Here is a 24240-nt window from a genome sequence, read left to right on the forward strand (position 1 = left end):
GTACTTCAATATATGTTATTTACAGGTCAGTCAAAATTCCTCCCATGTTAATCATACAGTATTCTTAGACCCTGGAATGTCCCAAAGTAATGAATGAGAGGGGTAGGCAACAACTAGGCAAACCAAAGTGTGCCAATAGGCCCTACCACAACAAGGGTCAGACACAACTTGAGTGAATCTACAAGAACCCTGCAGCCCAAAGATGCATCTGCAGAAGACTGGTCGTCTACCTGGTAGAGCTTTGAACAGAAAACCAGATGGTGGACTGCTACAGAGGCCTGGTGCCAGAACACCCAGGAAACTCACACTAGCCTGTTGGAGTGGTCATATAAAAGCACAGGAAAAATTTGACCTTAAGAGTGTAAGCTGTAGCCATCAGATAACTTTTCCATTGAGAGATGGTGGACTTTGAAGGAGCATGTCCTTTGCAAGGCACTGAGGATAGGACAAATAGGGAATTTATCTTTCTGGTTGAAGCTGTTGCACTTTGAGGGTGACTCTTATGTCTCTGAATACATTCAAGTGATAAAGAACAATTTCCTTTGGTTGCTTTGGAGCAAGACATAAGGATGGCAGGACTATGTCTTTACTAAGGTGAAACACTGATACTACCTTGGGAAGGAAGGATGGTTTTGGAAGTGGAACTACCTTTTCATTGTGAAAAGAGCTGGTAGCCAAAACATCTGCCAATAAGTGAACAAAAAGGTAATTTTTGCACAAGAGGTCATCTAAGAATATCCCTGATGGGCTCAAAAGGTGGTTTCTGCAGGGTAGAGAGAACCAAGTTGAGGTCCAAATGAAGCACAGGGCACTGCAAGCAGGGTCTGATATGAAATACACCTTGAATAAGGGTTTAGGCATGTCAGAGGTTTTTAAAAAAAAAAAAAAAATGTAGAAGGACTGAAATTTGTCCTTTCAAAATGCATAAGGCTAAATTCTGGTCAAATCCTGATTGTAGGAAGGCTGGAATGCGAGGCACAGAGTAAACATTGGGATAAGTACATGTGAAAAAAAGGATTTCCAGGTACAATAATGGATCTTTGTGGAGCGGCTTTTCTTGCTCTCAGCAAGGTAGGAATGAGAGACTCAGAGAACCCTCTCTCAGCAGCAGGTCTGACATGTTGGGAAGAGGTGGTCAATTTAGTAATCCGAGTAGGTGTATACCACAATTTTCTGGCTCAGTCTACTGCAATGAAAATCGCCAGCTCTTTCTCACTTCATTTCGCTTACCAGTTGTGCACTCCTGGGATATGGACCACACACAGGGAGTCTCTGCTCGTGGGATTTTCTGGCTTGCTTCCTTCAAGGCTGCACGACTCCCGGTGTACCCTTGGTGGCTGATGTAGGTTGTAGCCTTGGCATGGTCTGGCTGCACCCTGACTGGGTGTCCTTGCAGAAGGGATGTCCAGTGTTGCAGAGTTATGCTCTGAGCTCCAGGATGTTGATGGGGAGCGTGACTTCCACTGATGTCTACTTCCTGAACCATGAAGGGCTGGAACACGCCTCCACAGCCTAAAGGACTAGCATCTGTTTTCAATTTCCAGTGATAAGGAAGGAAAGACTTCCCTATTGTTAAGGCTGGGCTGGAGATACACCAAATTAGGAAATTTCTTGTTTGGACAAGAGTATGGGTAGGTTGGGAGAAGCAGTATGCTTGTTCCAAGTCAACAAGATGTGCTGGAGAGGTCTCAAATAAAACTGGGCAAATGGCACAGCCTCCAAGGAGGATACCAAGAGGCCTAGATTTCCCATGGAGAATCTCACTTTGGGATGGCTCTGACTGCAACTCTTCAGCGTGAGATCAGCGATGGCATTTTCTTTCTGGAGGAAAAAACCTTTGTTTGGAGTAGGTCTAGGACTAGGCCCAAAAACTTAGTGAATATGCTGGGAGCAGGGGATAGGTCAAAGAGAGGTATGTCAACCTGAAAATGAGTGTCTGCTATGGCAAAGTGCAGAAAAAAAACGGATTAAGTGGCTAAATGGGAATAGGCAGATAGACATCTTGAATGTCTATGGATGGGCAGGTATTACCTTTGTCTCAAAGAGACAATCCCTGGCCTAGCAGATTCCATGCAAAATTTTGAAAATTGAAGGTATCTGTCGAGGGATTTTAGGTCCTGAACAGGATAAATACTGCCATTGGGCTTCAGTACTGTGAACAGGTTTAAATAAAATACTTTGAACCCGTCTTGTTGAGGTACTGGCATAACTAGTTACTGGGACAAGAGATAGTTCAATACATTCTGCAAATCTAAATGCAGCAATAAACCCAATAACTTCCCTCACCATATAGCCAATTTAGAAGTATACAACTTATTACAAACCTACTCATTTATCCCTGTGCAATTACTTCAACGAAACCAAGTGCCGTGCTAAAGTGCCAAATACATACCAGTGAAAATTGTATAAGTTAAAGCATACCATCTTAAAAATGTATGAATATCAGGCCACAAAAAATCCACCGTATCTAAAACATCACACTGTGGTCTGTGTCAGTACCAGTGAGCTTCAATACCTCCCTCAGGTGCAACCACTCTAGTACCCTGCAGTGAATGCACTCACCAGATGTTGAGACCATTATTTACACAGTGGGTCCAAGACTGACTACCCCTGGGCAATTTTTGGTTGATTTTAGAGAAGAAAGTAGGGGTAGAGCTTTGAACTCTATTTTGCACCCCTTTGAAACCACCGATTGAACCCACAAGTCTGGGACATCTGGGACCCAGAAGGTGGCTAGTTATACCAGATGTCCCCCTACTCTTGAGAGTGATGGTGCCCCTATATTGTGAAAGGGCTTTGGGGAAGATTTGTGAGCTTTGTAGACCAAGTTTTATGCTGAAGAGAAGGGCTCAACTTAGGTTTTGAAGTTGGAGCCTGGGTAGAACAATTGTGTTTTGAAAAGATGGAGGCTCCGGGGGGCTCCAAGTAGAACCTTGCCTCCTGTGACATCTTTAATGAATTTGTGCCTCCTCAAAAAGACATCCACCTTTAAGAAAGCATACATGATGGCCACATTTTACAGGCAGCTTCAACTGCCAAGCCTTTGAAACACAAGATTCTGCATATGAATGGGGATTAGGGCTATTGTGGATTTTTTTTTTTTCATCACATGTTCTAGCAGAATCAATACAAAATAGCAGAGTAGAAGGTAACTGCTGTAAATTGCTCAGTTAAAGCAAAGTGTGAAAAACAGAATTATGTTGGTTATTGCACTAGTCCAGTCAGCTGCTATTTGACAGAAATCGTGGGAACAGCTGGTCCTGCAAGTGTAAAAAGAGCACTTTAGAAACTTCTGAAACTACAGAATCTTTGAATGAAGGAGCATCTTCATTGGTATAGTGAGATGTTTAAGAGTGGAGCTGATCATATATCAGCAAACTTCCACTGGGTAGAGTTTGCCAATCATTTTTAAAGGAGTAAAAATCTTTTCTGGGGTGACCCACTCATCAAAATGCCCATTCTATTCATGAACATGGAAGAGTTTGCAGGTATTTTTGTACCCAGAGGCATGACAGGGAAGAATTAAGTGCGACAATGCTAAGGATTTTGTGCACAGTAGAAAAATGCCCACATTAGTATGTTGCAAGAAGCTGCAGCTTCAGGAGTATAGGAAGCTGGGGTAGGGATGCAACGTTACATCGGCCACCGAAATCTTTTGGGAAAAAATAGGGTTATCAGCGATTTTCCTATAAAAAAAAATAAAATAAAATAATAAAAATATAAAACAAACAATCACATGAATTCAATATAAATTTTTTTTTTTTTTTTTTAAACGGTTCATTTCGGTTTTCAGTTTACTGGAAAGTTTCATGTGACAGAAGAGTAACATTAAAAAGACATACTATTATCAGGAATGATGTCCATATCCCAAGGGCTCAGCCTCTCAATTTCTGTATTATCCCACCTATTAAGAAGAAATGCATGTAAAATGTGACTTATTAAAATGTTAATCATAATGAAAAGACACAGGGGAAAGACAAACTTACTTCACAGTATAACACTGGAAAAGGCTATCTGGATATTCGGGCCGGTATGGCTCTTGACTCAACACTGTTCCAAACCACCAAGCATCATCTATTATAGAACGGAATCTGTCACCTAAAGAAGAACAAAAAACAAAACAAACAAAAAAACAAAAAAAAACAGAAGAGGTAAAATGTTAGGAAAGTCATCATCATTTTCAAACAATGGTTTCCAAACTTCCATTAAAAAAAATAAAAAATAAATAAAAAGAGTTTTAGGACCTTTCTCAAGTGAACATGCCACTTACTACTTAAAAAGGGAGTGTATGGTGGTTTGGAACATACACTGATCAGCCATAACATTATGACTACTGACAGGCAAAGTGAATAACCTTAATTAAATTGTGACAAAGGCACAGGAAAGCGGGTGGGATATATTAGACATCAAGTGAACATGTTGTCCCTGAAGTTGATCTCTTGACAGCAGAATAAAGTGGGGAAGTGCAAGGACTTGAGCAGCTCTGACAAGGGACAAATTGCAACAGCTAGACAACTGGGTCACAGGAACTCCAAAATTGCAGCTCTTGTGATAAGTTCCCAGTCTGCAGTGGTTAGTACCTATCAATGTGGTCCAAAGAAGGAAAATCAGTGAAAGGGTCATTGGGTGACCAAGGCTCATTGATGCACATGGAGAGCAAAGGCTGGTCTATGTAGTCCAATCCAATAGAGGAGCTATTGTAGTTATAAGTGCTGAAAAAGGTGTTGCTGGTTCCAAAAGAAGAGTCTGAGTAGTCGCAGACCAGTCAGGGTGCCCATGCTGACCCGTGTCCAGAAGCAAAAGCGCCTATATTGGGCACGAGAGCATCATAACTGGACCCTGTAGCAATGAAGAAGGTGGACAGACAAGTCTGATGAATCACGTTTTCTTTTATGTCATGTGGATGTCCATGTGTGATTACCTGGGGAAAAGATGGCAACAGGATACACTATGGGAAAAAGGCAGTGATCTGCTACTGATGGTGGCAGGTACTACAGCATACCCTCCCTCAGAGGTCTAGTGGAGTCTATGCCTCCGTTTGCCTCCGGGCTGTTTTGGTGGCAAAATGGGACCTACTCAATATTAGGTGGGTGGTCATAATGGCATGGCTGATCGGTGTATTTATATAATTTGGACTGAAAGAGTTTTTTTTTTTTAAAGAGTACATATTTTTTCCCATCCCAATAGTACCATTCCTCATAGGTCACCAATCATCCAATGCATTATTGTGAATCAAGAGCTACTGACGCCACAATTTTATAATTCACGGTTAATGCACTTTTTCAATGTTTCTATCAACCACAAAAATGTGGTGATGAGTTATCTAGCCTGATCCTCTGTACAATTATAGATAATTTATTAGCTTTACATCAGTTGTGGTGCACTGGCTACCTGGTCTGCAGTAGTCACGGAGTGCACTTTTTTCCCTTGCTTGCCAAAGTTTCATTAAATCACAGGAAAGGCTACAATCGTGTTCATCAGAGCTGCTGTAAAAAGGGGCAGATGGAAGCAATGGAAACAAGAAATAATCCATGGAGCATGAAAGGAAATGAAATCACTGTGCAGGTAATCAGTCATTTGGACTGGGTCTCTCACCATATTCATAATACCTTGGGGGGGAGGGGGGGGGGGGGGGGAATGCTGTGACTCCATCTGTAAGATTACACCAGTGGGGATACAGATAGCAAAAAAAGAAAGAAAAGATTGTTTAACCAAACCATCTTTAACCTCTTATGGCCCGGCCCACGCAGATATATACTTGCATGAAATCACATACCTGTACCTGATTTTGTGCACTGGATCTGGGGTGCGCTCCCCCGATCCGCTCACAATGTGATTGGACAGAGCGGGAGCCAATCAGCACGTCTGACGGATCATTCTTAAGAGAGGCAGAATTGATGGATTCTCTGAGAGGGGAAGATGGAGATCTCGTGTTTCTACTAAGCAGAAACCCGGACCTCTGTCTTCCCCCAGTCAAAATTCACTCCCTAGAAGCACATTTAACCCTTTGATCACCCCGTCAACCCCTGCCAGTGTCATTAGTACAGTGACCATGCGTTGTTGTTTTTTTAGTATTGGTGTCACTGGTCTCCAAGAAGTGTCTGTTAGGTGTCCGATTTGTCCGTCGCAATGTTCCATTCCCACTAAAACTCACAGATGGCAGCCATTACTAATAAAAAATAAATACAATTTCAATAAATATATCCCATAGTTTGGATTGCGCAAATTTTATAGCTTCAACAATCAATATACGCTTATTGGGAATCTTTTTTACCAAAAATATGTAGCAGAATACATATTGGTCTAAATTGATGAATAAATTCGATTTTTTACATTTTTTATTGGGTATATTTTATAGCATAAAGTAAAAAATAAAGTTTTTTTTCAAAATTGTCAATCTTTGTTTTGTTTATAGCGCAAAAAATAGAAACCGCAGAGGTGATCAAATACCACCAAAAGAAAACACTATTTGTGGGAAAAAAAGGACATCAGTTTTATTTGGGTACAGCTTCGCAATTGCTGACAATTGCAATTGTCAGTTAATCAGTTCCCGATCAACTCACGCAGATATACTTCGACAGAATGGCTCCCCTGAGTGAAATCCCATACGGGTACTTCCTTCCCTTTAGCAGCCACCAGAGGGGGCACGCTCGTGCCCGCTGTGTGGCGGGGGGACCTGATGAGTGTCTTCCCTGTGTAGGAAAACCGATATGTCTCCTCCCCTAGTCAAGCCTATCCCCATACTGTTAGAACACACTGAGGGAACAATTAACCCCTTGCTCCTAGTGTTAACCCCTTCCCTGCCAGTGACATTTACATAGTAATCAGTGCATTTTTATAGCACTGATCGCTGTATAAATGGCAATGGTCTCAAAAAAGTTTCACAAGTCTCTGATCTGTCCATCGCAATAGCGCTAAAAAAAAAAAACGCAGATTACCTCCATTACTAGTAAAATTAATTTAAAAAATGTCATAAAAATGCCATAAATCTTTCCCATAGTTTAACTATAACTATACTATAACTTTTGCGCAAACCAATCAATATATGCTTATTGCGATTTTTTTTTAACCAAGAATATGTAGAATATATATTGGACTAAATTGATGAAGAAATTTGTTTTTTTTTGTTTATAGCGCAAAAAATAAAGACCGCTGAGGTGATCAAATATCACCAAAAGAAAGCTATTTGCGGGGGAAATTTTTTAAAAAAAAATACACAAATTTTGTTTGGGTACAGCGAACGACCACGCAATTGTCAGTTAAAGCGACCCAGTGCCAAATTGTAAAAAATGCAATCGTCAGGAAGGGGGTAAAATCTTCCGGGATGAAGTGGTTAAAGTAATGCAGTGCCATATTGCAAGCAAAAAAAAAAAGATCTGGTCATGAAGGGGGGTAAACCTTCCGGGGCTGAAGTGGTAAATAAAAAATAAAATAAAAAAAAAAAAAAAAAACACTCTACAAATTCCAAAACTTTGACTGAAACCTATAGATTCTGAAAATAGTTGCTAGTTACCATCACCCACAGAGTGAGGGGGGGGGACAAAGAACAAAAACACACCTTACCAAAAAGGGCAATAAAGTCAGGAAAAGAAAACCCACACAAAAAAGGCGATATGATGTTTTTTACAATTTTATTAAAAATTGCGTCCTCTCTGTTCCTCCCCCCCTCTTTTTTTTTTCAAGGGAGAAGGTAGGGAACCGTTGAGGGGAATTGATACTGTATTGATATCGTACAGATATTGTTTTTGTTTATAAAAATGGCAAGATATGGTTATTAGAAAGTTTCTTATATATAATTATTATTAATAACCCATGTACTGTATTGTTCTTGCAAAGAAATAAAAAAAAATTGCGTCCTTGATTTCAGATGCTACTTTACCTGCTTTATACCGAAGGAAAAAAAATGCAATTGCTTGGAGGTTAATCAAGCAGCAATGCATGATACAAGTCAGCTTGGAACACCATTAAACAAACAGCAATAATACTTCTAGCTGACATAGGAATGTCCCCATTAAAACAACCATGATAATAATACAGCCGTTTGATTCAGTCAACGAACCAGACAAAACTTACCAGCCTGCCAGTTTGTACTCCGAGCATGATCATAGAACTGTCTTAATACAAGGAAGTCGATCACATCTGGCATGTCATGATATCTACAGAAAAAAAAAACGTGATCAACATTTAAACTCTCAGTAGACAGCCCCCAAGGCTTCAGCTGACCTGCAGATATGGCTAATCTGCAGGAGGCGGGAGCTACATTTTAATCAAGTAGTGTGTGAAATATGCTAAAATATTTCTGCATCATCAGAGAATGTACCACATAAATTTAGGCAAAAGCAGCAAAAAAAAAAAAAAAACTAACTTTAGTGCGAAAAATATGATGTTAGGGATACAAATTACGTAAAGGACACATGGGTAGAAGGAGCTCAACCTTTTTTAAAATTACTAAACATTTATGAAGCTCACTAGCATTGGGTGTACACCACACAATTGTCAATGACCCAACCAATTCACGCATTTGTATGTTGAGACCAGTCACAGTGGGCTGGCTTAGGGATACGCATCCATCCTAACTTTTTAGCAAGGTGTAATATATCTGCTACCAAGGAATCAATCGAGAAGCTGAGGTGGACACGGGCATAGACAACAAATCTATATCTATTAGGGCTTCCATCACCTTAGAAACTTGAGAAAATAAATGAGTGTTTAACTGGTATAAATAGCGATTAGGTTATAAATAATCAAAGCAAAAGCAAAACATACTTGAGAGAGAAGAATTGTCCCATGAGCTTTCCACTAACATGGTCTATCAGGGCAAGTTTAAGACAGCACAAAGTGGGAGGTCCAATGTCATATCGGATCCCAACAATTTTCACCAACTCCTGGTCCTGGTCAAAAACATAACACGTAAAAGAACTCAAGACCGAGAAGAGAATGTCTACACAAAGATGTCTAGGTACAACATTTTTTTCTGGCACACTATAGGATACCCTTTGAACCAGAAATTGAGAACTTACCCTAAGTTCACATTTTTTCCATGGCTCTTTCATTAAGTTTAAGATACTGAGGTTCCTTCTCCTGACTGCATTAATATACGCTTCATGACCTTGTCGGAAGTAAACTACCTGTTAACATATCAATGCAAAAAAAACACACAGCCATAGGTTAACAAAATTTACTGCAAATGTTATAGTGAACCTGTATTTAACCAATTCCTTACCGGGCCTATTCTGGCACTCTTCTCCTACATTTAAAAATAATAATTTTTTTCTAGAAAATTACTGAGCAACTCCAAACATAATAGGATTTTTTTTTTGTCATACTTACTGGTAAAACCCTTTTTTTGCGTACATCATGGGACACAGTCAGACTAATATTCATTACCTACTGGGTTATACTCCACCTCCAGGTGAATGACACTGGTAGACCAAAGGTCTTCAGACAGGAAATGATCCCCTATATAACCCCTCCCACACAGGAAGCACTTCAGTTGTGTAGCACTGAATCCTCAAAAAACAGGGACGGGATCTCTGTGTCCCATGATGTACTCAAAGAAAAGGATTTTACAGGTATGACGAAAAAAAATCCTATTTTCTTTTTTCATACATCATGGGACACAGAGTCATGCTAATATTCATTACCTACTGGGACATCCCAGAGCAATAGCTTTGAAGGGAGGGAGACACCCTGCCAAACAATAACCATCAATGGCAGCCCGCAGTATACGGTGGCTGAAAGCCAAATCCTCAGCTGCTCGAACATCCACTTGATAAAATTTTGTGAACATATGCACTGAAGACCAGGTAGCAGCCTTACAAATCGAAGCCACAAGTACCTGATGACGAAAAGCCCAGGGGGTTCCTATACCCCTGGTAAAATGAGCTCTCACCCCAAAGAAAGGCGCTTTACGTAGGCCTGAATGATCCATTGCCAATTGGGTCCGTCAATTGAAGCCTTGGAAGCTGCCTTTCCTCGAATCTCTGCATATCTAGACAAATCTTGACTGGCCAGACAACGTCCAATGAGTGCAGTCATCTCTCTACCACCGTGCGAGGCTGAGAGAAAAAAAGGTGGCAAAATAATGTTCCGATTTAAATGAAAGGCGGACACTCCTTTTGGCAAAAAGGATGGAACAGGTCGTAACATGACCATGTCATGGTGAAGGATCAAGTACGGTTCTCTGCATGAAAGGGCCGCAAACTCCGACACCCTTCCAGCTGAGGCAATAGCAAACAGGAATGCTAGCCTGCATGACAGCAAATCTAATGGAATTTCCTTGATAGGTTCAAATAGTTTCTGTAACACAGACAGCACCAAGTTCAAGCCCCAAGGACACATAGGTGACCTAATGGGGAGAAGCAAGTTGCCCCATGTATAAAAATTCGGACCAGTGAATGGGAGGCTAAAGGACTTTGGAGAATACTGATAGGGACGAAACTTGACCTCTGATTGTACTCAAAGCCAATTTGATTTCCACAGCTGACTGTAGAAAAGAGAATTTTCCCAATCACGTATTTCTGAGGATGGTTTTTTTCTGGCTTCACACCAAGAAATAAAAGTCTTCCAGAGCTGCTGATACATTTTCCTAGTGACAGCTTTTCTAGCATTCACTAGGGTAGACACTACTGATCCAGAGATGCCACAGTCCTTTAACACCCTGGCTTCAATAGCTATGCCGTAAAATTTAGAGACTGTAAATTAGGGTGGAATATAGGACCTTGAGACAGTAGATTGGGGCGACGTGGAAGCGTCCATGGCCCGTCCATTGTCAGTCTCACAATTTCCAGGAACCAGGGCCTTCTGGGCCAGGCTGGTGCCACCAGAATCACTGGAATCCCCTCTCCGAATCCTGCACAATGTGGAAGGAGAGGGATCGGAGGGAAAGCATAAACCAGGGAGAACTGGCTCCATGGAACTACCAGAGCATCTGCTCCAATTGCCAGAGGATCTCTTGTTTGAGATGCAAACTGCTGTAGCTTGTTGTTGAACTTGGATGCCAGTAGGTTGACCCCTGGTCACCCCCAATGTTGGTAAATTTCCTGGAACACCCCTGGGTATAGGGACCATTCCCCCTGGCCAGATCTGCTGGCGGCTGAGATGATCTGTCTTGCGGTTATCTACTCCCGGGATGTGGACTGCCAATATAATAGGCACATGTCCCTCTGTCCAGGCTAGTATGTGGTTCACCTCTTTCAGAGCTGAACGACTCCTGGTACTGCCTTGGTGGTTTATATAGGCCACTGTAGTGGCATTGTCGGACTGAATCCTGATAGAGCAGCCCTGAATCTTCACCGTTCATGACCATAGGGCCAGATGCACTGCCCATAATTCCAGGTCGTCAATGGGCAAGATCTGTTCTGTCCCTGACCATTTCCCCTGAGCTGTGAGCCCCTCTAGGGTCACTCCCCAGCCTGAGAGACTGGCATCTGTAGTCCGTACTTTCCAAGTTACCGGGAGAAAGGATTTCCCCTTTAGCAGGTTATGATCGGCATACACCGCCTGTTCCAACAGGGGGTATAGGGGGAAAGCCTGTGTAGCCTGAAGAGGTCTCAGGGATCCCAACGAGGACCAGGGGGGGCTGTCACCTCTGCAAGAGGCAACTTAAAGGCAGAACGAACCATTTTGGTCAGAGTCAGGATCAAAAGACTCTGCGAATGAGAGGCAGACATCAGCTGGATATCTTCTGGTCTAGATTGCTCGGAAGGCGACTCATCTGCCAGGCCCTCCACAGAGTTCTGAGCTTTAAGCTCTTCCCCATCTTCAACCCATTTCTGCTCCAGTCCAGGAGGCTCCATGGAGAGGGATCTGTCACGCTTCCTGCTACCCTGCAGGATGGAGGCAATCACGCCAGCAATCCTGTGCTTTAAGCCGGCTAGGGCCAAGGACAGTTCATCCTAAGTGATAAAGTGTGAAGCAGTAGCATTGACTGTAGGCACAATACCAAATAGGCGCAACAGCTCAGATTGCCCGGAAGCCTCTGGTCTTTCAGAGGATACGATTAGGCTCATCAGGAACTACCGACGACATTGTGTGCCCTTCCCTGTAGTCCCGCTCCTCTTTTTTTAAAGAAATTTACTAGCCACAAAAAGAGTACTTGGATGTAGTATTAAAACACCTCAGAAGGGAGACCCTTTAACCGGTTCCCGAACGGCTCACGCAGATGTACTGCAGCAAAATGGCTCTCCTGGGCAAAATCCCGTTTATATATGGCTTTGCTCAGGAGCTCCGCCAGAGGCGCATGCCCACTGCACGGCGGGGGACCCGATACGTGTGGCCAGCCACGCGTGTTCGCATGCACGAGAGCCAGCAAGGGGATGTGTGTGTGTAAACACACAAATCCCTGTGCTGTCAGAGGAGAGAATACAGATTGTGTGTTCCTACAAAGTAAGGAAAGCAATCTGTCATCTCTCCTAGTTAATCACATCCCCTAACTTTTTCTGCTAATCAATCAGTTATATGACCATTTTGTCCCCCCCTTTCATTTGGAATACAATGTTCACTTGCATTTACATAATATTCTTTTCCTTCATCATTCTTACACTATGGAATGGTCTCGCCACTATAAGTGAATTATCATCCGAAGGATCGAATTTAACTGAGTGCGCAGATGGGAGTTCGCTGCTATCAGTGACATTCTAACCATCCAGTTCATCTCATGTAAATTGACATCCATGTATTTAAACAGAGTATGTTGTTGGTTTTGCCCTTTTCTCTGTGCATCTTTGTGTTTGTATCTTGTTTGGGGTCCCGCTGTGGTTGTTGATGCCGCCCGCTGTCTTGCGACACTGTGTGGGTTGATTCCTAGGCATCCCCTATTCATTTCATTCATGGTTAGGGCATCTACCTAACTAAAGATGGCCGCGTGGCAGCCGTTGACGCGATCAGCGTCGGCCACACATGCGCAGTAAGATATGGAAGCTAGATTTGATGACAAGTTTAAGTGTTTCCTCTTTTGTGGAGCTTTGCGTTTGCACCTTGTTAGGGGTCTCGCTGTGGTTGCTGATGACGCCCGCTGTCTTATGACACTGTGTGGGTTGATTCTCAGGCATCCCCTATTCAATTCATTCACAGGTAGGGCATTGACCAAACTAAAGATGGAAGCTAGATGTGATGACAAGTGAAAGCGTTTCCTTTTTTGAATCCGCCCACAGCCTGGCGGTGATGTCAGACGCCGCCCGGCTGGAGAGGACATATAATCTCATCCCCCAGTCAGTTGCCTCTTGGCAATTGGAGGATGAACTGCTGAACAGGCTACTCCACAACAGGTGTCTCTGTACACATACTGATCGGTATGTAGGCTTTAACCTATACACTTTATTTTCCTATAACTATCCTTGATGAATTTATCATTGCCTTTTCCTGTCTATTACATTCATTTTATCCAGCTGACTATATCCACCTTTCTCAACTGATAGTATTCATTTTACCTGTTTATTACAGCGTTTATTTCAATAAGTCATCTGGCAACATTGCTGGCATTTCCCTATACTGGTCATTTGTAACCAGTCTGCAATCCTATTGATTCAACCATCCAGGTAACATTATGCTGAGATCTCTTTTTTTTTTTTTTTTTTTTTATTACTTTTTCCTCTGTATATTCATTCTGCAAAAATGTGCGTTTTGTAAATGCTTACTATATTTTGTGATATACTTTTCATGAATTTCATATATGTTGTTTTGCTTACTCTATTAGCTATGATCTGCTGCTGCGCCAATTCCTGATGAAGCTCAAGTTACGTGCGAAACGCGTTGAATAATCGCAGCGTAGCGTTTTTGTTTTTATGCATCAATGTGGGGTAATTTTGGAGATGATCTAAACCTAATCCAGCCTCACCATTGATTTTTACGACTGTATATTGTTTGTTTCGCACATCTTTGATGGATGTTGACTGAATAATAATAAAAAATATTTTTGCAATAGTTGATTGCATACTCTGTTGATCTGACACCGTTAAAAATCCTGGGGTTGGCGTTTTCCAACCCATTTTTGCCTTTTCTTTTGTCCTCTATATAGAATTCTGGGATGTGGTATCCTCCTCTCTTCAATCCTTTCTTCTTAATTTTTTTTCGTGTATCCCATCCCCACACAGTTAGAACACAGTGAGGGAACATAGTTAACCCCTTCCCTGCCAGTTACATTTATACAGTAATCAGTGCATATTTATAACACTGATCGCTCTATAAATGTCAATGGCCCCAAAAATGTGTCAAAAGTCTCCGGTGTCCGTCACAATGTCGCAATACTGCTAAAAATCGCAGATAACTGCCGTTAAAAAAAATAAGGCATAAATCTTTCCCATAGATTGTAGACGCTATAACTTTTGTGCAAACCAATCAATAAATGCTTATTGTAATTTTTTACCAAAAATATGTAGAATACATATTGACCTAAACTGATGAATACATTTGTTTAAAAAGAATTTGGGGGATATTTGTCATAGCAAAAAGTGAAGACTATTTTTTTTCCCCAAAATTGTCACTGTTTATAGCGCAAAAAATAAACAGCAGAGGTGATCAAATACAAACAAAATAAAGCTCAATTTGTGGGGGGAAAGTACGCAAATTTTGTTTGGGTACAACACTGCATGACCACGCAATTGTAAGTTAAGGTGACGCAGCACCAAATTGTGAAAAGTGCTCTGGTCAGGAAGGGGGTAAAATCTTCTGGGGCTGAAGTGGTTAATCGGGCTCGCCAAGGGGGTTTCACTTAGCCATCCAGGAGCAGGGCAGCTTAGAAACGAAGAGCCCAAACTTCACCCTTCACGGCGGGTTCCTGTCACTTGAGGACCTTCAAGGACTGGGTACCCTTTGCAAGTTTAGAGTCTACTCCTTGGACCTGTACAGCACCCTGCAGGAATACCTAGCGCTGTGTTGTCCAGAATTCCACTTCGCAGGGTCCAGCACCCAGAGGCCGCATTACAGACAAACCTCACAGGATCTTGAGTCTTCTTTGCGAGGCTCAGGTACCATTTATTTAAGCATAAAAAGCCTGTGTAAAATGTATCTGATCGGTCAATTTAAGAACCGCTTGTGGGACTAGGAACCTGGAGTTCAGAGAGCTCAAACAAACCCTGCCATGCACCTTGCAGACACTGGTAAAAAACTGAAGTGCTTCCTGTGTGGGAGGGGTTATATAGGGGATCACTTCCTGTCTGAAAACCTTTGGTCTACCACTGTCCATTCACCTGGAGATAGAGTATAACCCAGTAGGTAATGATTATTAGCTTGTGTCCCACGATGTATGAAAAATAAATATTTTTTTTAGCAGACACCCTAGGGAATATAAGGAATTACGAGTGTCGCCTCTGATAGGAATAAAAATATATCAAGTACCATCACACGAACAAAACAAAAAAATAATAATAAATATATATAAAGTTAGCGTGAACGGCTACTCCAATACCCCCACACCAAACCCCTTGAACCCTAGGGAATATGACGACGTCATGGCAACTTTTTATGTCACACGTTATTTGTGCAACAATTTTTCAAACGTGTTTTTTTGGGGGGGGGGGGGAGTTTAATGAATTAAAAAAATTATAAAAAAAACAGTAAAGTTAGCCCAAATTTTGTATAATGTGAAAGATGATGTTACGCCGGATACCCAAAATGTCACTCTTTAAAATTGGGCACACCTGTGGAATGGTGCCAAACTTTGGTACTTAAAAATCTCCATAAACAACGCTTTAAATTTTTTTACAGGTTACATGTTTAGAGTTACAGAGGAGGTCTAGTGATAGAATTGTTGCTCTTGCTCCAACGCACACGGCGATACCTCACGTGTGGTTTGAACGGCGTTTACATATGTGGGCAGGACATGCGTATGCCTGAGCACACAGGGTTTTTTTATTCCACTTATCCAATTTCTGCTAATGCATAAAATGTAAGTCCAAAAAGTTCTGCCAGACACGACCAGCAAAATACCCAACTGGAAAAATGTGCAATGGTAAAAATGTATTCTATAAATACCCTGGTATACATGAGTGTTACCATATAAAAGCATATTATTCAAAAGTGTGAACATGCATATAAATTATTATTGTGTGTGTATATATTTTACACACACACAGTTGTGCTCATAAGTTTACATACCCTAGCAGAATTTATGATTTCTTGGTAATTTTTCAGAGACTATGAATGATAACACAAAAACATTTCTTTCACTCATTGTTAAATGGCTTCAGCCAAACACTATCAACTGTGTTTACCCTTTAAATCCTAATGGAAACAGAAACTACCCAAATGACCCTGATCAAAAGTTTACATACCTCAGTTCCCAATACAGCGTATTGCCCCCTTTAACATCAATGACAGCTTGAAGTCTTTTTGGTATTTGTGGATGAGGCTCTTTATCTTCGCAGATGGTAAAGCTGCCCATTTCTCTTGGTAAAAAGCCTCCATTTCCTGTCTTGCATGAACTTGAGATCTCCCCAGAGCGGCTCAATGATATTGAGGTCAGGAGACTGAGATGGCCACTCCAGAACCTTCACTTTATTCTGCTGTAGCCAACGACAGGTTGACTTGGTCTTGTGTTTTGGATCATTGCCATTTTGGAATGTCCAAGTACGTAGCTTCCTGGACGATGAATGCAAATGTTCCTCCAGTATTTTTTGGTAACATACTGCATTCATCTTGCCAACAATTTTGACCAAATTTCCTGTGCCTTTGTAACTCACACATCCCCAAAACATCAGCTATCCACCTCCGTACCTTTCATCATAGGCCTTGACTGCTCTCCAAATGTAGCGTTTATGGTTGTGGCCAGAAGGCTCGATTTTGGTCTAATCACTCCAAATGACTTTGTGCCAGAAGGTTTGAGGCTTGTCTCTGTGCTGTTTGGCGTATTGTAAGCGGGATACTTTGGGGCATTTGCATAGTAATGGCTTTCTTCTGGTGACTCAACCATGCAGCCCATCTTTCCTCGAGTGCTTCCTTATTGCATCTTGAAACAGCCAGCCCACTTTTTCCAAGAGTCCTATATTTCCCCTGAAGTTATTTGTGGGCTTTTCTTTGCATCCCGAACAATTTTCCTGGCAGTTGTGGCTGAACTCCTAGGTCAGGGGTCTCAAACTGGGGCCCCTTCAGCTGTTGCGAAACTACAAGTCCCATCATGCCTCTGCCTGTGGGAGTCATGCTTGTAACTGTCAGCCTTGCAATGCCTCATGGGACTTGTAGTTTCGCCACAGCTGGAGGGCCGCCGGTTTGAGACCCCTGTTCTAGGTGGTCTACCTGACTGTGGTTTGGTTTCAACAGAATCCCTTGTTTTCCACTTCTTGATTAGAGTTTGAACACTGCTGATTGGCATTCTCAATTCCTTGGATATCTTTATATCCCTTTCCTGTTTTATACAGTTCAACTACCTTTTCCCGCAGATCCCAAGATAATTCTTTTGCTTTCCCCACTGGATGAAAGATGCAAGGGTCTGTCAAGAGTCCAGAAACTCATTGAACTTATATATATATATACACACACACACACTAATTACAAGCAAACCTCACAGGTGAGGATGGTTACCTTTAATAGCTATTCAAACCCCTTTGTCTCAACTTGTGTGCATGTTATCAGGCCAAATTTACCAGGATATGTAAACTTTTGATCAGGGTCATTTGGGTAGTTTCTGTTGTGAGTAAAAGTTTGTGCTATACTTATTTTCTGAAAAATGGCCAAGAAATAATAAATTATGCCAGGGTATGTAAACTTATGAGCACAACTGTGTGTGTGTATATATATATTTCAATACATTTAAATATTCATCAGCACATGGTAAATGCAGCCATACTGGAAAATACTAGGTTGATGCTTGAATAATGCTTACTATATGTAACCAAACCACCTGACATGTCAGGTTATAAAAGCCTGAGAACGTGAACACTAGAAATTAACAAAAGGTCTCGCTCATCTATTAACTCACTTCATCTCCCATTTGTGGCACAAAAGGGGATCTTCGAGGATTTGTATCTGTAATCCATACTGAAGGATGCCATTCATTTGAGAGCTCTCTGCTTACAGGAGGCCTCTGAACACCTTCTGCAGACTAGAAAACAAATGTAAATGTCAGATTTAAAATGGGGCAACACTAACCGATTAAAAAGGATGTTCAGCACACAGCATACCTCATTCTCATTTCTGGGTTCTGGTGATCTCTTTCTTGGCGTTGAAGCCTTCACTGGGGATTTCTCCTCTGCAGAGCTCTCATCCTCAGAACTGCTGATAAACTTTTTAGCTCTTTGCCTTGCAGAAACTCTGCTAGGAGGATGCAGGTTATTTCCAGCATTTGCCGTCCAATCAGAATACTCGCTGGAAGAGTCACTACAACACAGGAAAGGTAAAGACATAGCTTAAAAAGAGGGAAGCTTTTTCCAAAGGCTGAGGTTTTCCACACTACTGTTCACCCATGCTTTGTTCCACATTGTGTTAGGACATTTTCATAAGGAACTGGGGCTTTGCTTTCTTATGTCAAAGTTGCCCCACCTTCTCCCATAATTGGTAGGATAATGATCAAGAATCAGAGAAGGGTTGGAGAAAGAAGGGATTCACAGAACGAAGCAGGAGCTGGGAGATTTTTGCACTGCTGGTCCTCTTTAGCAACGATTACACCGACACAGTAGTACCATGATCAAATCTACAAAACAGGAGTGCCTAAACAGAAAGTGCTTTGCGATTTTTCAGGTAGAACTCAAAAACAAAAAAATCTTTCAGGGTACTGCTTTGGCACAATTACCATTTCTAAATGTTTCCGATAAGATAACAAATCTTTAGGTTTTGGGACTAGGTATGCAAAATTTCAAATAAGCAGCTCATGCTAAAAATCTGAAGATTGCTCCATATAGTAGCTATTTATTATAGGCCAGACTGGGTGTGTCCTTACAGGCTCTAGCTTGCTTTCCAATTGCGATATTCAATACTTCGGACCCCCCCCCCCAAAGCTATCTTATGCTGTACACTCTCCCGTTGCATAAATGTATGGGGAATTAACTGTTCAAGATGGCCCCTGCACTCTCCCCATACACCTGTGGCTTCCCTTTTCAACAATCCCCTCTTTCCACCTGGTAAGCAATAAGGTTTGGTTGGTAGTTGAATAAGGGACTCTACCATATAGGGGATTTTCTTTATCATCAAGGGATACATCCTTAGTCGTAATTTATTCATAGCTTGGAGATGCCTTCCTCCAAAAACTTCCATCTGCAGCAAAATTTTAATTTTTTGAACACTATACGGAAATACAGTCCCGATTAGCAGTATGCACCATGTTTGAAAACCGATTTATGCAAGAGTCCACTGCAGGGGTGCATTTCTACGTTATACAAACTGTTCATCACTCCACCTGATAAACTTTCTTACCAGGTGGCATGTTAAAAAGATCTGGGAATAGCTCCCGAGGTGGAGGACTGGAGTTTTTGGAGTACCTGTATCCACAAAGGCATGCTAAATACTGCTTTGAAGCAGGGTATAAAGTTTATGCCAGGTGGTACTTGGCAACAGAAGAACTGTCGAAGATGTTCCCATGCTCGTCAGCTTCCTGCTTCAGGGGTTGTGGTCAGTTGGGCACAATTTTGCTCATATGGTGGACTTGCCCTAAAGTTCTCCGATTTTGGATGACCCCTTATATACTCAGTTACTAAGGTGAATATTAGTAAAGATGCAGGCATTGCCATGTTAGACAAACCAGTTTAGAATGTCCCGAGACGCACACTTTGATTTACTTTGTTTTTAGCAGCCAAAATCATTATTGCAACTGCATGCAAAAGTCTAGGAATAGATATAGCCCCAGTAAAATGTAAGCTTACCTGGATCAGCATGAAATGAAGATTGTGAGTGTCTTGCAAGATAAACAATCATGGTTTGAAAAAAAAAGAGCCGCTGAGTCTGACACTGTCAGCTAACGTAACTGTATGCAGAGAGAGATCAGCTGTCACCACTCAGCGGTGATGTTGGGAGTGGGCGGGACCAAATAGCTATCAAACACCAGCCAATGGGATGGGGTCTGGGTGGGCAGCTACATATATGTGGCTCTGCCCCTTTCTTAAAAAGCCAGATGATTGGCTGGTGTTTAATAGCTTCTCAGTCCCACAGCTCGACAGCTGATCCCTCTCCCTCAATGCAGTTACATTAGCTGACAGTTTTTACGCAGAGGGGCTTTGGCAAGCCTTATGATCTGCTCAATGTGAAAACTACCCCTCTCCTCTGTGCCAATCAGTGCCAGGGTGGGGAGATGAACTCTGCAGCCAGGCACATTGTCCATGGGGGGGGGGGGGGGGCAGCCTGGTGGGGCACAATATTATCACCGGTCTCTGTGATATGCAACTTCACATCTAATTCAAACTGAGAACAAGACATAGCTAATGAAACTTTGCAGGCATGGTGGAAACCCCTCTACAGATAATTGCAATACAAAAAAACTTCAAGCGCAACAACATTTCAGTTGGGAGGTTCACACCATTATAGCACCTTGGAATTTTTATTTTTTAGATTGTTACACTTAATTTTATTTGTTTTAGTCACTATAATGTGAATTATTGCACTTGAAGTTACATTTTCCACCACCCCTGCTAAGTCCATGTCTTTATGGACCTTGCTTTGTGCACTGGTGCGCAGTCATGTTGGAATAGGAAGGGGCCATCCCCAAACTGTTCCCACAAAGTTGGGTGCATGAAACTGGAACTAAGGGGCCAACCCCAACCCCTGAACCCCTACCCCCCTCCAAATAATTTGGACCAGTGCACAAAGCAAGGTCCATAAAGACTTAGGTGACCGAGTTCGGGGTGGAGGAACCTGACTGGCCTGCAGAAAGTCCTGACCTCAACCCAATAAAGCACCTTTGAGATGCGTGAGAGCCAGGCTTTCTCATCCAACATCAGTGCCTCATAAATGCGCTTCTGGAAGAATGGTCAAACATTCCCATACACACTCTCCTAAATCTTGTGGACAGCCTTCGCAGAAGAGTTGAAGCTGTTATAGCTGCAAAGAGTGGGCCAAATCAATATTGAACCCTACGGACTAGGATTGGACATTCAGACGACAAAATCCGTCAGATTTTTTCAGACATATTTTGACCCAAACTTGTCTTGCATACACAAGTTGTTGGAAAATCTGATCGTTCAGAACGAGGTGACATAAACCACGTACGACGGGACTATAAAGAGGGCAGTAGCCAATAGCTTTCATCTCGTAATTTATTCTGAGCATGTGTGGCACTTTGTCCGTCGAAATTGTCTACATACGATCAGAATTTAAACGATCGGATTTTGTTGTCGGAAAATTTTAGATTCGGCTCTCAAACTCTGGGTGTCGGAAATTCAGACAGAAAAAGTCAGACGGAGCCCACACACGATCTGATCGCACATTTTCCGTTGGAAAGTCCGACCGTGTGTACAGGGCATAAGACTGGGATGCCGTTAAAGTTCGTGTGTAAAGGCAGGCGTCCCAATATAGTGTGTGTGTGCGCATATATATATATATATACATATATATATATATATACATATACATATATATACATATACATATACATATATATACATATACATATACATATACATATATATACACACACACACATATATATATATACATACACACACATATACATACATATACACACACGTGTGTTTGAGCTTAGAGGTAAACATCCTAATGCAACAGGGCTGCAGACGCCTATGATCCTCACCCTGTCCATTTTGCCACCAGTGAGCTCCCCATAGAAGCATTGTCTGCAGGAGTCTGAATCAAAACTAAGTACAAACACACATCACAAGTTGTATGAGACATGAGAGCCTCTTCAGCCCCGGAAGGATTTGCCCCCGGTAATGACCAGGCCATTTTTTCTGTTACGGCATTGCGTTGCTTTAACTGACGATTGCACGCTCGTGCGACGTTGTACCCAAACAAAATTTACGTCTTTTTTTTTCCTACAAAGAGCTATCTTTTGGTGGTATTTGATCACCTCTGCGGGTTTTATTTTTTGTGCTATAAACAAAAAAGGTTTGGATATGAACATAATGGTTTGCGATATATAAGACGCACTCCCCCCAAAAATGGGGGGAAAATGTCTCTGCGTCTTATGGAGCGAATACTGTCCAGGCAAAGCCGCCGCCGAGCAGTATGGGCGCATAGATCCAGAGGAATCTGTTTCAACATCACAACCCAGGACCTCTCCAGCAGCAACCCAATTAGCCTCCTGGTGTGCTCATACCCTGCTGACCGTCCAGACATGTGGAGATGCTGCAAAGACCTGCGGCCGGTGAAATAACTATCGCTTTCTACCCGACCATGCAGGGCGGGCTTCACCAAAATGGCGGGGGGAGTCACAATGCACTGCCAGCTGCTGGACCTCTAGAGCCTTCCTATTCGGCTCGAGCAGCAAGGCTTCAACCATGCCCTGGAGATTAACCCCTTATCTCCCTCCACAAGTCCAGTGAAATCAAGAGCCTGCATAGATTCTGGGGAGCCAGTTGTATCTTCTCCTCTTATGGATGTGGCAGACCCCTCTCCTTCAAAGCACCCTCCTGCCACTCCCAGACCCCATGCACAGTTTCCAACTACAGGCCAGCCAAGCTAAGATGTGTCACTATAAAAGACATGCCCATGTCACTGAGGGCCTCTATACATGCATACGGCAGTGGAATGCACCCCATCCTGCCAGGGCGAGCCAGGTGGCCCCATCATATCCTCAGTCTACAATTTTAGTACACCAACATTTTAGAACACAATTTAGTTAAGAATATTTTTTTTCTTGTTTTCCTCCTCTAAAACCTAGGTGCTTCTTATGGAGCCAAAAATACGGTAATTTTGCATATGGACAAGGTGCTGTTGCATGTAAATCAGATTTTCTGATAAATTTAATATTAGTTTTAATTATTATGATATAAAATAATGAATGTGGGGGCTTTTTGGTGGATGTAATTTTTTTATGGGGGGGGGGGCAGCATTTCATTCTTGGGCCCAGGCAGCACAATGTCCCAATGCCGGGTCTGCACACAAGCATGCCTGTTATACGCACCATAACACATGCCGGCTGGTCTGAAGGGGCCCCTAGTGTGATGGTGCACTAATACATGTAATGTGCATGATCCCAATTTGTGTATGGCACATATAGAATGTACATGTGTATTCATGTATACTATCCCTACAATGCCTACAATGAGCATGTGGGCGTCAGAACTGGACCACAAAGCAATGGAAGGTGGTGGCCCAGTCTGATAAATAACATTTTCTTTTGAATCATGTGGATGGCCAGGTGTGTGTGTACATCGCTGACCTGGGGTATAGATTAGGGGTGCACCGAATGGTTTTTTTGGTGCCGAAACCGATACCGAAAATGAAAAATACACTAGGCCGAAAACCAAAACCGATACCGAAACAGCACCGATACCGAAAATGACTGTTTTTAAAAAATATTTTCATACAGCAGGTGGTCAGAGACTGCAGGCATGGTGCAGGAGGTGGTCAGAGACTGCAGGCATGGTGCAGGAGGTGGTCAGAGACTGCAGGCATGGTGCAGGAGGTGGTCAGAGACTGCAGGCATGGTGCAGGAGGTGGTCAGAGACTGCAGGCATGGTGCAGGAGGTGGTCAGAGACTGCAGGCATGGTGCAGGAGGTGGTCAGAGACTGCAGGCATGGTGCAGGAGGTGGTCAGAGACTGCAGGCATGGTGCAGGAGGTGGTCAGAGACTGCAGGCATGATGCAGGAGGTGGTCAGAGACTGCAGGCATGGTGCAGGAGGTGGTCAGAGACTGCAGGCATGGTGCAGGAGGTGGTCAGAGACTGCAGGCATGGTGCAGGAGGTGGTCAGAGACTGCAGGCATGGTGCAGGAGGTGGTCAGAGACTGCAGGCATGGTGCAGGAGGTGGTCAGAGACTGCAGGCATGGTGCAGGAGGTGGTCAGAGACTGCAGGCATGGTGCAGGAGGTGGTCAGAGACTGCAGGCATGGTGCAGGAGGTGGTCAGAGACTGCAGGCATGGTGCAGGAGGTGGTCAGAGACTGCAGGCATGGTGCAGGAGGTGGTCAGAGACTGCAGGCATGGTGCAGGAGGTGGTCAGAGACTGCAGGCATGGTGCAGGAGGTGGTCAGAGACTGCAGGCATGGTGCAGGAGGTGGTCAGAGACTGCAGGCATGGTGCAGGAGGTGGTCAGAGACTGCAGGCATGGTGCAGAAGATGGCCAGAGACTGCAGGCATGGTACAGGAGATCAAAGCAGCCTCACCGGTTCCCCTCAGATGCAGCCTGCCTGATAAAAATA

The 24240-nt window shown here is 42.8% G+C and overlaps 1 protein-coding gene and 1 long non-coding RNA gene across 2 annotated transcripts in view; one reads left to right on the forward strand and one right to left on the reverse strand.

The window, feature by feature from the left end:
• Positions 1-24240, reverse strand: part of LOC143981772 (bromodomain and WD repeat-containing protein 1-like) — a 222667-nt gene that overhangs the window by 56441 nt on the left and 141986 nt on the right. The window contains exons 23-29 of the mRNA XM_077479861.1: positions 18117-18312; positions 17915-18037; positions 9021-9128; positions 8767-8891; positions 8074-8156; positions 3987-4098; positions 3843-3904 (exon numbers count right to left, since the gene is read on the reverse strand). Of these exons, the coding sequence (XP_077335987.1) occupies positions 3843-3904; positions 3987-4098; positions 8074-8156; positions 8767-8891; positions 9021-9128; positions 17915-18037; positions 18117-18312 (809 nt within the window). The remainder of the gene's footprint in view (positions 1-3842; positions 3905-3986; positions 4099-8073; positions 8157-8766; positions 8892-9020; positions 9129-17914; positions 18038-18116; positions 18313-24240) is intronic.
• LOC143981774 (uncharacterized) lies at positions 13264-13791 on the forward strand. The gene is made up of 3 exons (XR_013274358.1): positions 13264-13292; positions 13444-13538; positions 13697-13791. It is a non-coding gene; the product is annotated as an uncharacterized LOC143981774 (long non-coding RNA).

The sequence above is a fragment of the Lithobates pipiens genome, unplaced genomic scaffold (genome assembly GCF_037356315.1).
Source record: "Lithobates pipiens isolate NorthernLeopardFrog02 unplaced genomic scaffold, aLitPip1_a1.2 Scaffold_16, whole genome shotgun sequence".
NCBI classification, from domain to species: Eukaryota; Metazoa; Chordata; class Amphibia; order Anura; family Ranidae; genus Lithobates; species Lithobates pipiens.